General features: G+C 46.7%; 1 protein-coding gene across 2 annotated transcripts in view; it reads left to right on the top strand.

Moving 5' to 3' along the window:
• Nucleotides 1-19,087, top strand: part of EXOC6B (exocyst complex component 6B) — a 566,827-nt gene that overhangs the window by 390,946 nt on the left and 156,794 nt on the right. For both annotated transcript variants that reach the window (XM_082264382.1, XM_082264381.1), the window contains 2 exons: nucleotides 6,624-6,765; nucleotides 16,662-16,735. In XM_082264382.1, coding sequence (XP_082120508.1) covers nucleotides 6,624-6,765; nucleotides 16,662-16,735 — 216 coding nt within the window. The remainder of the gene's footprint in view (nucleotides 1-6,623; nucleotides 6,766-16,661; nucleotides 16,736-19,087) is intronic.

Raw genomic sequence — 19,087 nt, 5'->3', positions numbered from 1 at the left:
TGCCTGAAGTCCAGTGTCAAGTACCCACAGTCAGTGATGGTCTGGGGTGCCATGTCAGCTGCTAGTGTTGGTCTACTGTGTTTTATCAAGGGCAGGGTCAATGCAGCTATCTATCAGGAGATTTTGGAGCACTTCATGCTTCCATCTGCTGAAAAGCTTTATGGAGATGAAGATTTCATTTTTCAGCACGACCTGGCACTTGCTCACAGTGCCAAAACCACTGGTAAATGGTTTACTGACCATGGTATTACTGTGCTCAATTGGCCTGCCAACTCTCCTGACCTGAACCCCATAGAGAATCTGTGGGATGTTGTGAAGAGAAAGTTGAGAGACGCAAGACCCAACACACTCTGGATGAGCTCAAGGCCGCTATCGAAGCATCCTGGGCCTCCATAACACCTCAGCAGTGCCACAGGCTGATTGCCTCCATGCCACGCCGCATTGAAGCAGTCATTTCTGCAAAAGGATTCCCGACCAAGTATTGAGTGCATAACTGAACATAATTTTTTGAAGGTTGACTTTTTTTGTATTAAAAACACTTTTCTTTTATTGGTCGAATGAAATATGCTAATTTTTTGAGATAGGAATTTTGGGTTTTCATGAGCTGTATGCCAAAATCATCAATATTAAAACAATAAAAGGCTTGCACTACTTCAGTTGTGTGTAATGAATCTAAAATATATGAAAGTCTAATGTTTATCAGTACATTACAGAAAATAAGGAACTTTATCACAATATGCTCATTTTTTTAAAAGGACCTGTACAAACTTTAACTTGAAGTGCCATACTTTGACAAGGTAAGTAAAGCTACAGTATATCACAAAAGTAAGTACGCCCCTCACATCTTTGTAAATATTGTATCATATCTTTTTATAATCGTTTCTTCAGTGATAACACTGAAGAAATTACACTTTGCTACAATGCAAAGTAGTGAGTGTACAGCTTGTATAACAGTGTAAATTTGCTCTCCCCTTAAAATAACTCAACACACAGCCATTAATGTCTAAACCGCTGGCAACAAAAGTGAGTACACCCCTAAGTTAAAATGTCTAAATTGAGTGTCAATATTTTGTGTGGCCACCAGTATTTTCCAGCACTACCTTAACCCTCTTGGGCATGGAGTTCACCAGAGCTTCACAGGTTGCCACTGGAGTCCTCTTCCATTTCCTCATCACGGAGCTGGTGGATGTTGGAGACGTTGCGCTCCTCCACCTTCTATTTGAGGATGCCCCACAGATGCTCAGTAGGGTTTAGGTCTAGAGATATGCTTGGCCAGTCCATCACCTTTACCCTCCGCTTCTTTAGCAAGGCAGTGGTTGTCTTGGAGCTGCATTTGTTGCTGTTGTTATGTTGGAATACTGCCCTTCAGCCTCTAAAGAGAGGGGATCATGCTCTGCTTCAGTATGTCACAGTACATGTTGGCATTCATGGTTCCCTCAAACTGTAGCTCCCCAGTGCCGACAGCACTCATACAGCCCCAGACCATGACACTCCCACCACCATGCTTGACTGTAGGCAAGACACACTTGTCTTTATACTCCTCTCCTGGTTTCCGCCACACATGCTTGACACATCTGAACCAAATAATTTTATCTTGGTCTCATCAGACCACATGACATGGTTCCAGTAATCCATGTCCTTAGTTTGCTTGTCTTCAGCAAACTGTTTGCGGGCTTTCTTGTGCACCATGTTTAGACGAGGCTTCCTTCTGGGACGACAGCCATGAAGACCAGTTTGATGCAGTGTGCGGTGTATGGTCTGAGCCCTGACAGACTGAACCCTTCAACCTCTGCAGCAATGCTGGCAGCACTCAAACGCCCATTTTCATAAAGACAACCTCTGGATATGATGCTGAGCACGTGCACTCAACTTCTTTGGTCGACCATGGCGAGGCCTGTCCTCTTAAACCGCTGCATGGTCTTGGCCACCGCGCTGCAGCTCAGTTTCAGTGTCTTGGCAATCATCTTATACCCTAGGCCATCTTTATGTAGAGCAACAATTCTGTTTTTTCAGATCCTCAGAGAGTTCTTTGCCATGAGGTGCCATGTTGATCTTCCTGTGACCATTATGAGAGAGTGAGAGCGACCAAATTTAACACACCTGCTCCCCATTCACACCTGAGACCTTGTAATGAGTCACATGACACCAGGGAGGGTAAATGGCTAATTGGACTCTTTTTGGGCATTTTCACTTAGGGGTGTACTCACATTTATTGCCAGCGGTTTAGACACTAATGGCTGTGTGTTGAGTTATTTTGAGGGGACAGCAAATTTACACTGTTATATACAAGCTGTACACTTACTAATTTACATTGTAGCAAAGTGTCATTTCTTCAGTGTTGTCACATGAAAAGATAGAATAAAATCTTTACAAAAATGTCAGGGGTGTACTCACTTTTGTGAGATACTGTAAATAAAGTGACAAATATAAATCTTTCATAGGTAAGCCTGCTTGATTCATTCAAAATGTTCTAGTTTTGAATGGAGCTTTGAAGGTATATCTTCTGAATAGTCTGCAGTTGTAAGTGGGGTACCCCAAGGCCTGGATTAAATTCTGTTTAATTTCTAAATAAATAATATAGAGGTTGATATATAAAGTTCAATCTCAGTGTTTGCTGACAATTAAAAGCTAATCCGGGTAATAGGATGACATCAGGATATAGCAACTTTACAGGAAAACCTGGATAAAATAGAGGGATGGGCAGCTACAGTACATGGCAAATGAGGTTCAATGCAAAAAATTTAAAGTAATGCATTTGGGAGCTAAAAACAAAAAGGGAAACTGAGAAAGACCTGGGAGGTTAAAATATATTTTACATTAAGATAAACTCCTTATGCCCCCCCTTTTTTTTTCTCCCTTTCTTCTTCTCCTCTCTCCCCCCTTATACCTCCCCCCCCCCCCCTTCCCAAGCCCATTCTGTCTCCCCTCCTACCTCTCCCATCCCCTTTCCTTGTCCTACTTTTGGCTACAGCTACGAAATAGATTTAGAATAGAGCCCTATGGAACAATAACTTCACGCTACTTTGGTCCCTTCTGACTATAACATTTGCCCCCATTACACGAATCATCCTAAGTTTATATAAGTTCACTTGATTTACTCAACAAGCTCGCAAGCCCTGATTACAGGTTATAAGCATAAGGTTCCATGGCATTTCCCATTGGAATCTACTAATGGCGCTCAATCCTGTTCTGCATCTCATGGTATCTTTAAGAAATCTGCAACTTTTGTGCTTCTCTTTTCATGTTCTCAGCGTTGCCACATGTTTCAATGTATTTTCCTTATGTTTGGTTTTTGTTGAAGATGCACTGTTTTTTGACCCTGTTTGACTTACTCTGTAATAGATAATTGTACGCAGGGGGTTCTTTGCTGTAAGAGCAGTAAGGATGTGGAATTCTCTTCCACAAACAGTGGTATCAGCAGGGAGCATTGATAGTTTCAAAAAACTATTAGATGGGCACCTTTAAAGACCACAACATACAGGGGTATACAATGTATGGTTAACAGTAGACACACACACACACATCATAGGTTGAACTGGATGGACTGATGTCTTTTTTCAACCTCACTAACTATGTAACTATGTAACTGGACTAAAGTCGATACTTTGTAATACTCTGTGATGTTTCTCAATAAAACATTTTTATGTGGAAAAAAAAAATAAGTTAACAAGTTACTGGCTAGAGGGAGAACCAAGGATGGATAAGGATCTGGGGGTCCTAGTAGATCACTGGCTCAGCAGTAGCATGCAATGCCAAGCTGCAGCAAACAAGGTCAGCAGACTGTATTAGCATGCATTAAAAATGGTATCTACTCAAGATCAAACTATAATTATTTCACTTTACAAAACTGTGGTGCAGTCACGTCTTGAGAGTGCCATCCAGTTGGTTGTGGTCACCAGTCTTCGGGAAGGATGTGCTGAAACCGGAGAGAGTCTAGAGAATGGCAACAAAACTAATAGGGGGACTAAATTTATTCTCCCTGGAGAAAAGACTCTTGAGAGGGGTCATGATAGCGATTTACAAATACCTCAGTGGTGATCCCAGCATAGGAATAAAAGCTATTCACTCTCAGGAGGTTAAGAAGACACGTGGCTACACAATGAGATTGGAGGAGAAGCGGTTTAACCTTAAGCTGCGCAGGGGGTTTTTCACTGTCAGGGCGGTAAGAATGTGGAAAACTCCTTCACCAGTGGTGTCAGCTGGGAGTATTGATATTTTTAAAAGTCTCCTGGGCGTGCATCTTAAAGCACATAATGTACAGGGATATGGGAAATGTTTATCGACACTGATACACGTACACCTACACAGGTTGAACTGGATGGATTGTGGTCTTTATTCAACCTTACCTACTATGTAATTCTATGGAGGACCTCAGTTTTGAGAAATGTCCAGCATTAAACGTATTCTCCTTGGAGAAGAAACGCTTAAAGAGGTTGTAAACCCCTTTTTTTTTTTTTCATTATGAAATACTTACCTTAGAACGAGCCCCCGCCGTGCCGCCCGCTTAGCTGGATGACAGGCGGCATGTCCAGTCGCCCGTCTTCCGGGATCGCGGCATTTGGCCATCTGAATGGCCGGAGCCGCGGTGACGTCACTCCCGCGCACGTGCGCGGGAGCCGACAGTCACGGCAGGGGTCTCTGAAGAAACGGCACCAGCGGCCATTCCTTCAGAGCGCATGCGCCAGTGACGTCACTGGATGCATCTAAGGTAAATATCTCCTAAACGGTACATGTTTAGGAGATATTTACAGTACCTATTAGTAAGCCTTATCATAGGATCACCTATAGGTACAAGTTACAGAGGAGGGTTTACTGCCTCTTTAAGAGGGGATGCGAGCGCAATATACAAATATCTAAATGGTGATCCTAGCAAAGGGAGGAAACATTTCAGTCTCCTATTCAGTCTCGGGTGGCTTAAGAAGGCATGTGGCCACTCAATGAAGTTGGACGAGAAGAGGTTTAACCTTAAACTGTATAAGAGGCTCTTTACTGTTAGTGGTAAGGACAGGGCTGTTGTTAGAAATTACAGGCCCCCATCTTCAACCCCCCATGGCAAAAATGATAGAAAGCAAAAAATATTTTTATATATTTTTTTAGAATGTTATTTTTTATTTATTTGAACTGCTTTGTTGCACCTTGGTAAAACATCAGGGGTCTAAACAGACCCCTGATGTCTCACATTTGAGACTGAGAAAGGGACTGAGGACACAGATTCATCATTCCTTTTCTCGGCAGCCTCAGCTGCACAGATGAATGAATAGGAATTGCTCTGAGGCTTCCTGTTCATTCACAAACTGAATGGACAAGAGCGATTGGTACAAATCGCTCATTGTGTTCATTCAGAAAAGGAAAGGGTGAATAAATGACATATTTACCGGCCTCTTCCCCCACACTCCATTATGAAGCATCCATTTGTGTGCCTGTAGCAGCTGGCAGCGGGAGAGGAGAAGCAGGGAATCCACAAGCGCTGCGGGAGGAAGGGACACATGGGGTGCCCCAGACAGCAGGGGGAAGGGGCACAAATACTAGAGCTGATCCCCCTGCACACTGCCGGAGGAAGAAAGAGGAGCAGAAACTCGAAGGAAACTGCAGGGGGAGACACGAGAGGATTGGTGTCTGCAACAATTCACTACAGCTGACTCTCCTGCTTGGCAGGTGGCCAGTAAGTTGTTCTAGTTCGTATGCCACTTCGGGTATCAGAATCTGATAGGTAGCGGTATTCTGACAGAACACCGGCTGTACTGCCCTATCAGCGGCCTTGGGTAAGCAATTGGAACTCCTTCCCACAGTTGATGTCAGCAGGAAGTGTTGATAGATTCAAAAATCTAAATGGGATGGAATGGAAAATCCAAAAATAAAAGAGGGCAAATCTCCCAATGGGGACACCTGTTATGATGACAACTGTAACAGCGCTGATTTCCCCTCACTTTGAAGATGTTTCTTTGTAATCAAAAGTGAAGGAATAGCTCCCTAATGGGATGCTTACAACAAAAAGAAAATGAACGGGAGGCTCTAAGAGAAGTTTCTGCTAGATATGCAGTTTAATACAATATCTGGATGATCCAGCTACAGGCATTATCCAGAAAGCTTTCTTTTCAGCCAGGGATTCCCTACAGTGTAGGCTAATTAACCGCTGGATTGCTTTTACAAACCCCGCCACCCATCTGCGCCTCCCCAGGTTCTCCTGTGCAATCAGAGAGCCAGGGATCCAATCCAGGGGCGCCGCCGGGTTACCACAAAGCTGGCCCGGATGGTCCCTGGCCATCTCTATGATCCTAGGAGGCTGGAAGTGATGTCATGATGTCCCTTCTGGCTCTGGCAGATGTAAACACTGCGATTTTTCCCCATAGAAAGCAATGTTTTTATTTATTTTTTTATATCTCAAGCTTTTCAAGATAAAGGAGATATCTGGTGGGTGATGGGAATAAAAGTGATGAAAAAAAAAATTAAAGGGACAGTGTTCTAAGTACTTTCCTAGCAAAAAAATGCAGATTTTTACATGTAAGGGAGAAATGTCAGAACTGGCCTGGGTAGGTTTTTGCATAAACTAAATTGTGAATATATATTTCTATGTAAATAGTGTCATATAGCGATTGATCGTTTTTGTCCTCTTTGTGTTTCAGGGTAAAGTAGCACAGACGGCGTGCATGTCGGCCTGCAAACATCTCTCTACTTCCCTAACCCAGTTGCTCTTGGAGGCGGAGGTCAAGCAGATTACTATGGGGGCCTTGCAGCAATTCAACCTGGATGTGAAAGAGTGTGAGAGTAAGTGACTTCATACCCCCAATTTCAGATAAAATAACCTACGTCCGCAGTGAAATGAAACCCAAGCACAGGGAGAGCATAAGGCAGAAGTGCCAACTACAAAGCCACTGTGCTGCCCCATCAATTTGTTTGTGTTAGGGATGCACCGGTATCCGTGCCGATACCGAGTATTTTTCGAGAGTGCTCCTACTCGTGAAAGTTCTTCCAATACCCCGAAAACCGATATTTTGTGGTGCGATTTGCGTCCAAATCGCACTGCAAAGAATTTCATGCGTTTTGAACAGGAATGCGGTGCAATTCCTGTCTGTATTGTATGTGGTTTCCCAAACCGCTCCTGTGTAAACCCGGCCTGTCATACTAATTTTGAGCCCGAGTTCACACAGGAGCAGGAAACCTCCCTGCATGACAGGTTCCACAAGCTCCGACTCCCGATCCGACTGTGGACATTTATGGCTTAGGCTTCTCCTGCTCCTCCCTTGGCTTTGTTCCCCACATCTCCAGAGCCTCTCTCCCCCCAGCCTGACAGTATGGACTACAGGGATTCTAATTGGTCAGGACCATCACATGGACAGCGCTGACCAATCAGATGCTGTCTAGTCCGTACTGTTAGATTTCAAATCCCTGGACCGCTGAAGCTGTTTTACGGTGTCTGACACTAGGGAAATCATGGCAAATGGGTACAGCTGGATGGGGAAGAGGTCCAGTGCATGGTTGTGTAGCACCCTCCTAGATAGGTGCTAGAAAAAAGCATTGTTATTCTCCATCTGCTTATCAGGGGAGCCTGATCTGTTAGTTATGCCTGTTGCATGTGTCCAAGTGTGGGTCACTTGGTCTGAGGGAGTGTCCCCACTGCATCCAATAGGGGAGCCTGTTGGACAGTGGAGGAAACCCAGCCAGTGGCAAACAGGCTTTTGTGGCAGTCCCAGTGGGAGGGCACCCTTGCAGTGCATCCTGGGATGGACCATAAAAGCTGGAGACACATGTGACAGGGCGTCTTTGGCGGGAAGCAGAGTCCCAGGAGGAGGCTGATGGCTGTCTCTTCTCCTGCAGACAGAAGAAGGTGGTCACAGGCAGTCTGCCTGGTGAACCAGGTGTGGAGCTGAGCTTAAGGGATCTTGGAAGCTGACGGTGGAGCTACTGGCAGAGTCACCTGGAATAAACAGTGTCCGTGAGTACCAGGGGGCTTGCCAAGGGGTCTGCCCAGGAAGGGGGACCACTCCAGTGAAGTCAGAGGCTAGAAGGTCAGCTCACACGGTATGCAAGAGTAAAGGGGGTGCCGAGCTGGGCCCTGAAGAGTAATTCACTTTACAGATCGCTCATCACACACTTCATCTCAGTGGCAAGGTGAAGCAGTGGCTTTGCCGCATTCCACATAATTAGGAGTCCCAAGATTGTGCATAGTTCATTCAGTTGGAGTATCCCAATCATCCTTTCTCCCATCCAAGTTCCACAATAAAACAACAAAAAACAAATCCCCTGGACTGTTTTCTGACTGAGCCACACATTTAAAGTGCTTTGCATTAATAAGTTGTTGCTGTGGGAAACCCAGGGGAATCCGCATCCAGCAGCTCCCATGGGAGTAGTGCTACAGTTGGAAACACTGGAGGCTGGGAGGGTGAGCCACTGAAAATGTGGGGAACGAAGTCATTGGAGAGGCAGGAGGAGCCCAAGCCCAAACCCATCATGCAGATAGGTTTCCTATGAAAAGCCTGGGTTCACACAGGAGAGGTGCGGGAAACCGTGTGCAATTTGGACAGGAATCGCACAAGCATTCCTGTTCACCTCGCATGCAATTCTTTGCAATGCGATTTGCGCCCCTTCATTTTGTAGGGGACGCAAATCGCTCCGCATAGTATTGGTACCAAAAGTATCAGTACTCATACTCGCCGGTAAAAAAAAGGGTATCGGTGCATCCCTAACTTTTGGCATTGAAGTCTATTAAAACTTTAGATCTTTTCTGTACAGGAAGCAGTTTTTTTTTAACCTCCTTAGATTGCAAGCTCTAATGAGCAGGGCTCTCTGATTCCTACTGTATTGTAATTGTACTATCTGCCCTTATTTTGTAAAGCGCTGCGTAAACAGTCTGCACTATATAAATCACGTATAATAATAATAAAAAATAGACTTTTACATTTAGCAACAGGGTTCTTCTAAGCATAATTTACTGGTCAATCAAGTCTAGCATCTGGGGGGTAGGGGGCAAACTAGGCAAGTGCCCAAGGTCCTCATCCTCACAAGTGGCAGCAGGTGCAGTGAGCTGGATTGCAGTCTATATGAAGCCCCCTCCTTATATTTACTCAGGCCCCCGTTTTGCCTACACCCTCATATGTTGCACCTCCTATGTATAATATCACCCATTTGTTGGAGATCTGTAAGTAGAGGAATCTCCGATGACACTGGAGGGAGCTAGGGGAACCTGCCACGGTGGGATTAAGCACCTCTAATTAAATGCTTGTAAAAATGTTAGTCCGGGCCCGAGACACTAAAGAGCAGGTGCCGGCAACCTGGCCAGCAGGGGGCCCCCCCTCCTTATATTTACTCAGGCCCCCATTTTGCCTACACCCCCATATATTGCACCTTCTATGTATCCTATCACCCATTTGTTGGAGGTCTGTAAGTAGAGGAATCTCCGATGGAGCTAGGGGAACCTGCCATGGTGGGATTAAGCGCCTCTGTTTAAATGCTTGTAAAAATGTTAGTCCGGGCCCGAGACGCTAAAGGGCAGGTGCCGACAACCTGACCAGCAGGGGGCCCCCCTCCTTATATTTACTCAGGCCCCCATTTTGCCTACACCCCCATATATTGCACCTTCAATGTATCATATCACCCATTTGTTGGAGGTCTGTAAGTAGAGGAATCTCCGGTGACACTGGAGGGAGCTAGGGGAACCTGCCACGGTGGGATTAAGCGCTTCTAATTAAATGCTTGTAAAAATGTTAGTCCGGGCCTGATACACTAAAAAGCAGGTCCCGACAACCTGACCAGCAGGGGCCCCCCCCTCCTTATATTTACTCAGGCCCCCATTTTGCCTACACCCCCATATATTGCACCTTCTGTGTATCAAATCACCCATTTGTTGGAGGTCTGTAAGTAGAGGAATCTCCGATGGAGCTAGGGGAACTTGCCATGGTGGGATTAAGCGCCTCTGTTTAAATGCTTGTAAAAATGTTAGTCCGGGCCCGAGACGCTAAAGGCAGGTGCCGACAACCTGACCAGCAGGGGGCCCCCCCTCCTTATATTTACTCAGGCCCCCATTTTGCCTACACCCCCATATATTGCACCTTCAATGTATCATATCACCCATTTGTTGGCGGTCTGTAAGTAGAGGAATCTCCGGTGACACTGGATGGAGCTATGGGAACCTGCCACGGTGGGATTAAGCGCTTCTAATTAAATGCTTGTAAAAATGTTAGTCCGGGCCCGAGACACTAAAGAGCAGGTGCCGACAACCTGACCAGCAGGGGGCTTCCCTCCTTATATTTACTCAGGCCCCCGTTTTGCCTACACCCCCATATATTGCACCCTCCATGTATAATATCACCCATTTGTTGGAGGTCTGTAAGTAGAGGAATCTCCGATGGAGCTAGGGGAACCTGCCATGGTGGGATTAAGCACCTCTAATTAAATGCTTGTAAAAATGTTAGTCCGGGCCTGAGACACTAAAGAGCAGGTGCCGACAACCTGACCAGCAGGGGGCCTGACCTCTGCCGCCCAGCCAAGACCTGCGCTGCCACCCTCATCCCAGGGAGGATGACGGATTGCTGTCCATCCATCACTGTCAGGCATGCAGGCAGCTCTGAATAGGAGCCCCGGATAAAACTCTGATTTCTTTTCCTGTGGGAAGCGGCAGGTTTTGTTGTTTGGCAGCTTCTGTCTTGTAATCTACTTGTTTAAAGATTTACAGACTGCAGCCTTGCTGGAAGGGGGGGTTATTAAAGGGGAAGTCCATCTATTATGCAGACGGTGAAAGGGGCCAGTGGCTCATTGAGTCCAGCTGTAAGATGCCTTCGGATGTCCTGTGACCGTGGTGCTATTTCTGCCAGGGAGCAGCTGACTGATTGTAAAGGAGAGCAGATTGCCGTGTATGGTCTTATCGGGGGGGTGTGCGTGTCATGAAAGTTTTGCTTTGTAATATGTACACTGGAGAGGCCATATGTAGTCTCGGCTTCTTCAGTAGTAGTGATGCCCGGTAAGTGCGTTTCATTAACAACTGCCACTTGTTTCCACTAAAATAAAATACTTCTCACCCTTTTCACCCCTTGTTGCATCACAATGATCTCTTGCTTCCACTTTGCAGCCAATTCCTGCACATCAGAGATGGCTGCGTAGCGTTTATCAGGGTGGGTTTCCTGATGGCGACAACAGCAGACCATGTCTGTGTGTCTAAACGTGAAAGGTGGCAATCCAGCCACAAAAATGGGGCACTATTACCCTATAACAGGAAGTGCCTGAACAAGGGCCTTCATGGCGGGATCACCAGGTATTATTTTAATAAAAACTGCAGATTTACTGATTGACTTTTCATCTATTTTAATCACTTCTGGACCAGAAGATTTTCCCCCTTAATGACCAGGTAATTTTTTGCAATTTGGCACTGCGTTACTTTAATGGACAATTGCGCGGTCGTGCGACGCTGTGCCCAAATAAAATTGATGTCCTTTTTTTCCCACAAAGAGAGATTCCTTTTGGTCGTATTTGATCACCTCTGCGATTTTTATTTTTTGCGCTATGAATAAAAATAGAGCGACAATTCTGAAAAAAAAAAACAACTATTTTTCACATTCTGCTATATGACACTCCCAAAAAAAAAAATTTAAAAATCAAAATTTTTTAACATTTTAGACCAATTTGTTGTCTACTACATATTTTTGGTAAAAAAAATCGCAATTAGTGTATTTTGATTGGTTTGCGCAAACGTTATCTCGTCTACTAACTACGGGAAAGAGTTGTAATTTTTATCATTTTGGGTTTTTTTTTTTACTAGTCATGGCGGCGATCTGCGATTTTTTGCGGGACTGCGACATTGCAGCGGACAGATCGGACATCTAACTGACATTTTTGACACTTTTGGGGGGTCCAGTGACATTACTACAGTAATCAGTGCTAAAAATATCCACTGTTACTGTAATAATGCCATTGGCAGGGAAGGGGTTAACCCAGGGGCGCTCAAAGGGTTTAATATGTACCTAGGGGCGTGTTTCTAACTGTATGGGGGCGGGGCTTGTGGAATGAACACAAAGACCTGTGATCCTATATAGAAGGATCACAGGAACACTGTGATCATTCCAGAGAGAAAACTGTCAGCTGTGTTTATAATAGCTGACCGTTCTTCTCTCTCAGCGGGGAGCTATCGCGGGTGTCAGGCCACAATCGGAGCCGCCTGCCCCGTGCATTGGAGTCCCCGCTGCTGAGTGGGGGCAGGAGCTCTTCCCCTAGCTGCAGGCGCGCGACCGACGTATACCTACGGCGGTTTGCACAGGAGGGCCAGCCTGCTGCAGTATAACTGCGGCGGGCGGTCCTTAAGTGGTTAAAGTGGTTGTAAACGTCAGACATGAAATGTGAACAAATCATATTCCTCTATAGTGTGTACTTGTCTCAGTCCAGAGCACGAAGTGTAATTTCTGTCTGCTGCCTCCTTCCTCTGCTATTATTATTATACAGGATTTATATAGCGTCAACAGTTTGCACAACGCTTTACAACACAAGGGCAGGCAGTACAGTTACAATGTAATTCAATACAGGATGCTATCAGCATGAATCTCTTCTGACAAGCTTTCCTGAAACCAAGAGAAAAGAAGTGACAGGGGAGGTAGCTCCAGCACACAGCCTGTGACTGACAGCCTCAGTTCTGTTCTTGTGTGAGAGCGGGAGGGGTGTCCCTCCCCTCCCCTCTAATCAGCTCTCTGACATCTGCAGAGTGTAATTTAAGCTTCCCGCCCCCCTACTTTTTGAAAGCTCAAACAAGCTTTATAAATGTTGCACTTTGAATGGATGTAGAGAAGAGAATACTGCAGATAAACAGATACAACTTATGTAGAAGGACTTGTTTCATCTCTGAGGCCATTCACTTGACTTGGTATATGTAAGGATTTACAGCCACTTATAGGCCCCATTTCACACTTGTGCCACTTGTCCTACGAGTTGGGACTGCAAAGTCGCATGAGAAGTCGTACCCCATGAGTACCGTTCATATATGTGCGACTTCAAGTCGCAATAATGTCAATGTAGTCCCTGCACTACTTTGGTCTGATTTTAATGCATTTTGAGGTCCATAGACATAGGCATTGCTTCAAGTCCAGTCAAAATCACGTGACTTTTAGGTCGCACGAGTGTGAAATGGGCCTAAAGAAGAATTCCAGGTATGGATGTTTGAGATATGGTTACATTGGCCCAGCTGTAAGGTATCTAAGGTCTTCTTCCAACTACCCTTGGCCACACACTCCCTGGTGCATACCTTTCTTCAGGGTGTCCGACATTTGGTTCCTCCAGTGCAGGCTCCGTTGCCGCCTTGGGACCTCAATTTGGTGCTTTCGGTCCTCCAGAAGCCTCCCTTTAAAAACCTTTGGGAAATTCCCTTACTTACTGTCACAGTACCTGGTAGAAGAGCCTGATACGGTGAGGAAGGCCTCTCTTACACTTCTGACTCAGGGCCCCTGATAGAGCAGACAGGTAGCATAGGAGTGCAGAGTGGCACAAGTGCCTTTCGGTCTTGATAGCAGCTGTGCCGGAGGGACTGTCAGGATCAAGCAGGGGAAGACCGTCAGTGAACTGCAGCGGAGCAGAAGTGCTGTATGGACACCACGGAGCAGGAGACAGGAGCAGGCTTAGACCGTCAGAAGGTTGCATCGGAGCAGGAATGCCAGATGGACACCAGTGGCACATAGGCAGGGGCTAGCAGCAGGCAGTCCAGCAGAGTAGAGACAAGAGCAGAGTCAGACAAACGGGATCATTCACAGGCAGACGAATCAGGTGCAGATGTGTAGACAGAAGCGTGGTCAAAGGTAAACTGGGATCAATGCAGGCAGAGTTCAGGGGAAGTCAAGGCAAGCCGGGTCGGTAACAGTAGTCAGATGCAGATTTACAGGTAGCAGGTATACACGGGAACACTGTAGACAAGACAGCACTGAACCACAGCACAGACTTTAAATAGCCCCATTGGCGCCAATATGAGCAACAGATGCGCGCCCGTGAGTAATAGGCATTCGCCATGTGCACGATTATTCGTGTATCTGCGTGCACGAATACTTGCTCAATTTCTGTTAGCATGAATAGGAATACGGGTTAGCCTGTGCACAGGAAGCTGTCTAGAAGAGCCATTCTGTCTGCTGGAATGTCCTTTCTGACACTTACGCTGTCTCAGTAGGTGGCCACCACCTCTGCGTGCAGCGTGTCAGAACTGGCGGCGCTGTCCTGTCATTCACCTTACTTGGTGATTCAGAGAGATAAGGTGGTTCTTCGCCCTTGTCCGTCGTTCCTCCCAAAGGTTACCTCTGATTTTTATTTGAACAAAGACAATGTGTTGCCTTCGCTGTGTCCCAGGCTGAAACATCCGAACGAAATTGCCTTGCATGCCTTGGATGTGGTCCGGGCAATTAGGGCATACCTGTCAGCTACGGAGTCTTTTAGGAAGTCTGACTCCCTATTTGTGCTTGCAGATCGGCCTCGGAAAGGGTTGTCCGCTTCCTCTGCGACCATTTCCAGATGGATCAGACAGATGGTGATTCAGGCCTATTCCATCAAGGGTCAGGTTCCTCCTTTCCCTGTCAAGGCGCACACTCTACTCTGGCACTCAGTACCTCCTGGGCCTTCTGTCATCAGGCGCCAGTGATGCAGATTTGCAAGGAGGTTTCACAGAGTTCTATAAAGTGGATGTGTTGGATTCTGCGAATGCTTCTTTTGGCCGCAAGGTTATGCAGGCTGCTGTTTAGAGGACTTGATCCTCTTTGAGGGTGTATTGTTTTTTTCAGGTGGGCTCCAGTTTTAGTTGAGCTCCTGTTGCCTGGTTGGCTACTGTTTAGCCTGGGGAATTTTTTTGGTGTTCCCACGTTCATGTCTAACACTGCTTTGGGTGTCCGTCAATGAACGAAAGAGAATATGGGATTTTTGACTTACCGTAAAATCCATTTCTCTGATGTTCATTGACAGGCACAGCACCCACCCCTCTTTGGAATTGTAATTCTTCTGACACTGCTTGTAACAAAACTGAGTACCTATAGCAGGGAGAGGGAGTATACCCCCTGGGACTGCCCATAGGCGTAGCCAGATTTTTTTTCTTCCTAGTGTCCTACTGCTGTAGGGGGCAGTATAACCCAATGGTTGTGAAGATCAGGAGCTGTGTCCGTCAATGAAGATCAGAGAAATAGATTTTACGGTAGGTCAAAAATGTAATCTTTGCAGTACTTTACAACATGTGTGGGCCTATTAATATAAATCCCACAAAAGAAGCTCCTAGGGACAGTCAGACTGGAGGAGGAAAGGACTAGATCATGCTGGACGTCCTCTAGCCAGGAAATGAGGCAGACTCTATCTGACTTACTGCAGCTTCTAATGCCCATTGTGAAAAGCTCACAGTGTGCAGTGAAATCTGAGTAAGCCATTTCAGTCCAGGAAAGGAGCCAGTACAACTGTGCAAGAGTAATGGCAAAGCTGGAGTTCAGCTTTAAAGATATACAGTTGGAGGTTGCGCTCTGTAATTATCGTTCGAGCGCTTCTGGTTCTTTTGGTATCTGCCGGCACAGTTGCTAATTGTGCCAAGATTGAAAGGCGTGCTAATGCACGGCGTATAAGGGTCTCATTGATTTGTATAGTACAGTGCGATGTAGACATTTCCTCTCTGTGTATGAATTGCTGTCCCGCCCGACACCTGTGTACACTTCCCATCCATTGTCCTGCCTCATCAGAGCTTCGGTAACCAATTGAATTGAAGGATCAGGCGTAGAGCCGAGGAACTAGGCCTTTATACCCAACTCGGCGCCGCCAATCAAACAGCAGCACTAATTCTCGCTGTGTTTACAGACGCTAAGAAGTGACTCCTAAACCCGACAAAATGCGCGTCTGTGCCGCCTCGCCCGGCGGACGGCGTTGAGTTTCTCACCCATGGAATGTGATGAGAAGGTGGCACGGTGCTGGGTCTCAGAGGACATCACACTGTACTATGCATAGAGTGCGCCCCTTTTATCCCCACTGCCCATAATATTACAGCAGAGACCATGTAATCCTCTTAGAGAGACTCCCAGTCTTCGAGTCAATAGGGCCACTGAGCGCGGGAGCCCGGCACCTAATGCACCGTAACAGATAATGGAAGTATATGTTCCCCCCGATGCTTTACACAGTTATTTATTATTGATAAACACTCACGGGTTGAGGTGACAGGCATGAAATCGCAAAATTCTTTCAGTGACCTGCGATATACAAAGGTTTCCCAAAAGCAAAAAGGAACTTTATTTTTTTTTTTTCACAGCCGAAGATTTTATTGTGAAAAGATGGCAAGAAAATAGAGACAGAAAAACAAAAACTTTTTTTTCATTTTTTTTTTTTCTTTATCCTTCGATCCCAGACAATGCCACCCCCACCTCCAGCCATCTCCCTTTTTTTTTCTTTCCGTCGAGTTGTTCCATTGACCAAACAAATAGCACGTAACTCGGAGTGGTCCATGGGAATAGATTTCGGGTTGAGTTAGTACAGTTTTTTTCGCTGTCAGGACCCTGGAATTAATGGCGTTTTGATGACACAAATTTTGAAGAGCAGACAAAGAGCGTGAAGGCCTGGAGACATGGCTCCTTAGAAGCCCGTTCCTCCTCTCCCCCAGCCTCCCTTGTCCTCGCTGTCATCCGTCTGCCAATCTTCCTGTCCATGGTTGTTTAAAAGCGCTTTTCATGGCCTTTTCTTTCCCACAGGTTTTGCCAAATCCGGACCAGTGCCTGGGTTCCAAGGGGACACACTGCAATTGGCCTTCATCGACTTAAGACAAGTAAGCCTTTGTTGTTTTGTGTTTTGTTTCTCTTTTAAGATGTGTGACTGAGGGCCCGTAAGGTCTCAAGGAGAGAGAGGGAAGATGGTGAGAAGGAATGGGGAGGAGGGGGGGTCCTGAAATAAGACTTGAGAGGATTAGACGCCAGAGACCTGGTTCTTGCCTTTTAGGCCTGTCAGCTTGGCTCTTCAGCCTTTGCAGTGATGTATACGGAGGAAACTGACGCTGTTGTGCAACGCCTTTCTTAAAAAAAAGTAAAAATACAAGGATGACCTTTTTCGTGCTACAACATTTATATGACTTTTACCCGGGCATTGGGTGATTTTGTGCGCTTCTAAGGCTTTTTAATGCTCGACAAGGGAGCGGGCGAACATATAACTGGGATCTCAGGGCTGCCAAACTTACAGCAGAGAATTGGAAGAGGCTTGTAAGGCCTTTCGATTGTCCACGGCTAGTACAAGCTCTGTACGCGGCAAGCAGAGGAACGACAACAGGGCATGCCAAATGTACTAGAGACTCTACAACTTTAAATCTTCAACTAACGCAAAAAAGATGCTTAGTTCTAAAGGCAGAAGGTTCTAAATGCAGTCCAGCCCCCCCCCCCCCCTTATACTTACCTGAGCCCAGTCTTGATCTAGCGATGTGCACAAGAGCTCTCTCCCTCCTCTTTGGCTTCCGCTGCTGTCAATTACAGCCAGTGAGGAGGGAGTGGGGGACAGGGCCGAGCCACACTGTGTGTGTCAATGGGCACACATAGATGGCTCAGGAGCAAGCATACAGGAGTGCCCCCATAGCAGCCTGCTTGCTCTGGGGACACCCAGTGGGAGAGAGGAGCGTGGAGCACCCAAAAAGATTTATACTTTAAACTTACCTGAGCCCAGTCTTTATCCAGCGATGCGCACGAGAGCTCTCTCCCTCCTCTTTGGCTTCCGCTGCTGTCAATTACAGCCATTGAGGAGGGAGTGGGTGAACAGGGCCGAGCCACACTGTGTGTGTGTCAATGGGCACACATAGATGGCTCAGGAGCAAGCATACAGGAGTGCCCCCACAGCAGCCTGCTTGCTCTGGGGACACCCAGTGGGAGAGAGGAGCATGAAGCACCCAAAAGATTTATACTTTATACTTACCTGAGCCCAGTCTTGATCCAGCGATGCCCACGAGAGCTCTCTCCCTCCTCATTGGCTCCCGCTGCTGTCAATTACAGCCAGTGAGGAGGGAGTGGAGGAACAGGGCTAACCATACTGTGTGTGTGTCAATGGGCACACATAGATGGCTTAGGAGCAAGCATACAGGAGTGCCCCCATAGCAGCCTGCTTGCTCTGGGGACACCCAGTGGGAGAGATGAGTGTGGAGCACCCAAAAAGATTTATACTTTAAACTTACCTGAGCCCAGTCTTGATCCAGCGTTGCGCACGAGAGCTCTCTCCCTCCTCATTGGCTTCCGCTGCTGTCAATTACAGCCAGTGAGGAGGGAGTGGGGGAAAAGGGCCGAGCCACACTGTGTGTTTGTCAATGGGCACACATAGATGGCTCAGAAGCAAGCATACAGGAGTGCCCCCATAGCAGCCTGCTTGCTCTGGGGACACCCAGTGGGAGAGAGGAGCGTGGAGCACCCAAAAAGATTTATACTTACCTGAGCCCAGTCTGCGCACGAGAGCTCTCTCCCTCCTCATTGGCTCCTGCTGCTGTCAATTACAGTCAGTGAGGAGGGAGTGGGGGGACAGGGCCGAGCCACACTGCGTGTGTGTCAATGGGCACACATAGATGGCTCAGAAGCAAGCATACACGAGTGCCCCCATAGCAGCCTGCTTGCTCTGGGGACACTCAGTGGGAGAGTAGCGTGGAGCACCCACGAAGATAAGAATCGGGACTGCTCTGGGCAAGACTATTACACATAGCAGGTAAGCATGACATGTTTGTTGTTGTTAAAAAAAAATAAAAATTGATCCTTAACAATCACTTTAAAGCGATATTAAAGGCAGATTTTTTTTTATTTTAAAAATAACATGTTATACTTACCTGCTCTGTGCAATGGTTTTGCACAGAGCATCCCTCGATCCAACTCTTCTCAGGTCCCCTGCTCCTGGCCCCTCCCTCCTGCTGAGTGCCCCCACAGTAAGCAGCTTGCTATGGGGGCACCCAAGCCAAGCCGCTGCTCTGTGTGTCCATTCACACGCAGAGTTTGGCTTGGTCCCGCCTCTGTTCCATCCTCATTGGCTCACTGGCTGTGATTGACAGTAGTGGCAGCCAATGGCCCCCCGCTGCTGTCTCACCCAATGAGGAGGAAGAGAGCTAGGAGAGCTTCTGTTCTCATGCACATCGCTGGATCAAGATGGGGCTCAGATAAGTATT

Source organism: Pelophylax lessonae (genome assembly GCF_965119305.1).
Source record: "Pelophylax lessonae genome assembly, chromosome: 1".
In the NCBI taxonomy this organism is placed as follows: domain Eukaryota; kingdom Metazoa; phylum Chordata; class Amphibia; order Anura; family Ranidae; genus Pelophylax; species Pelophylax lessonae.
This window is presented reverse-complemented; position numbering and strand designations above follow the sequence as displayed.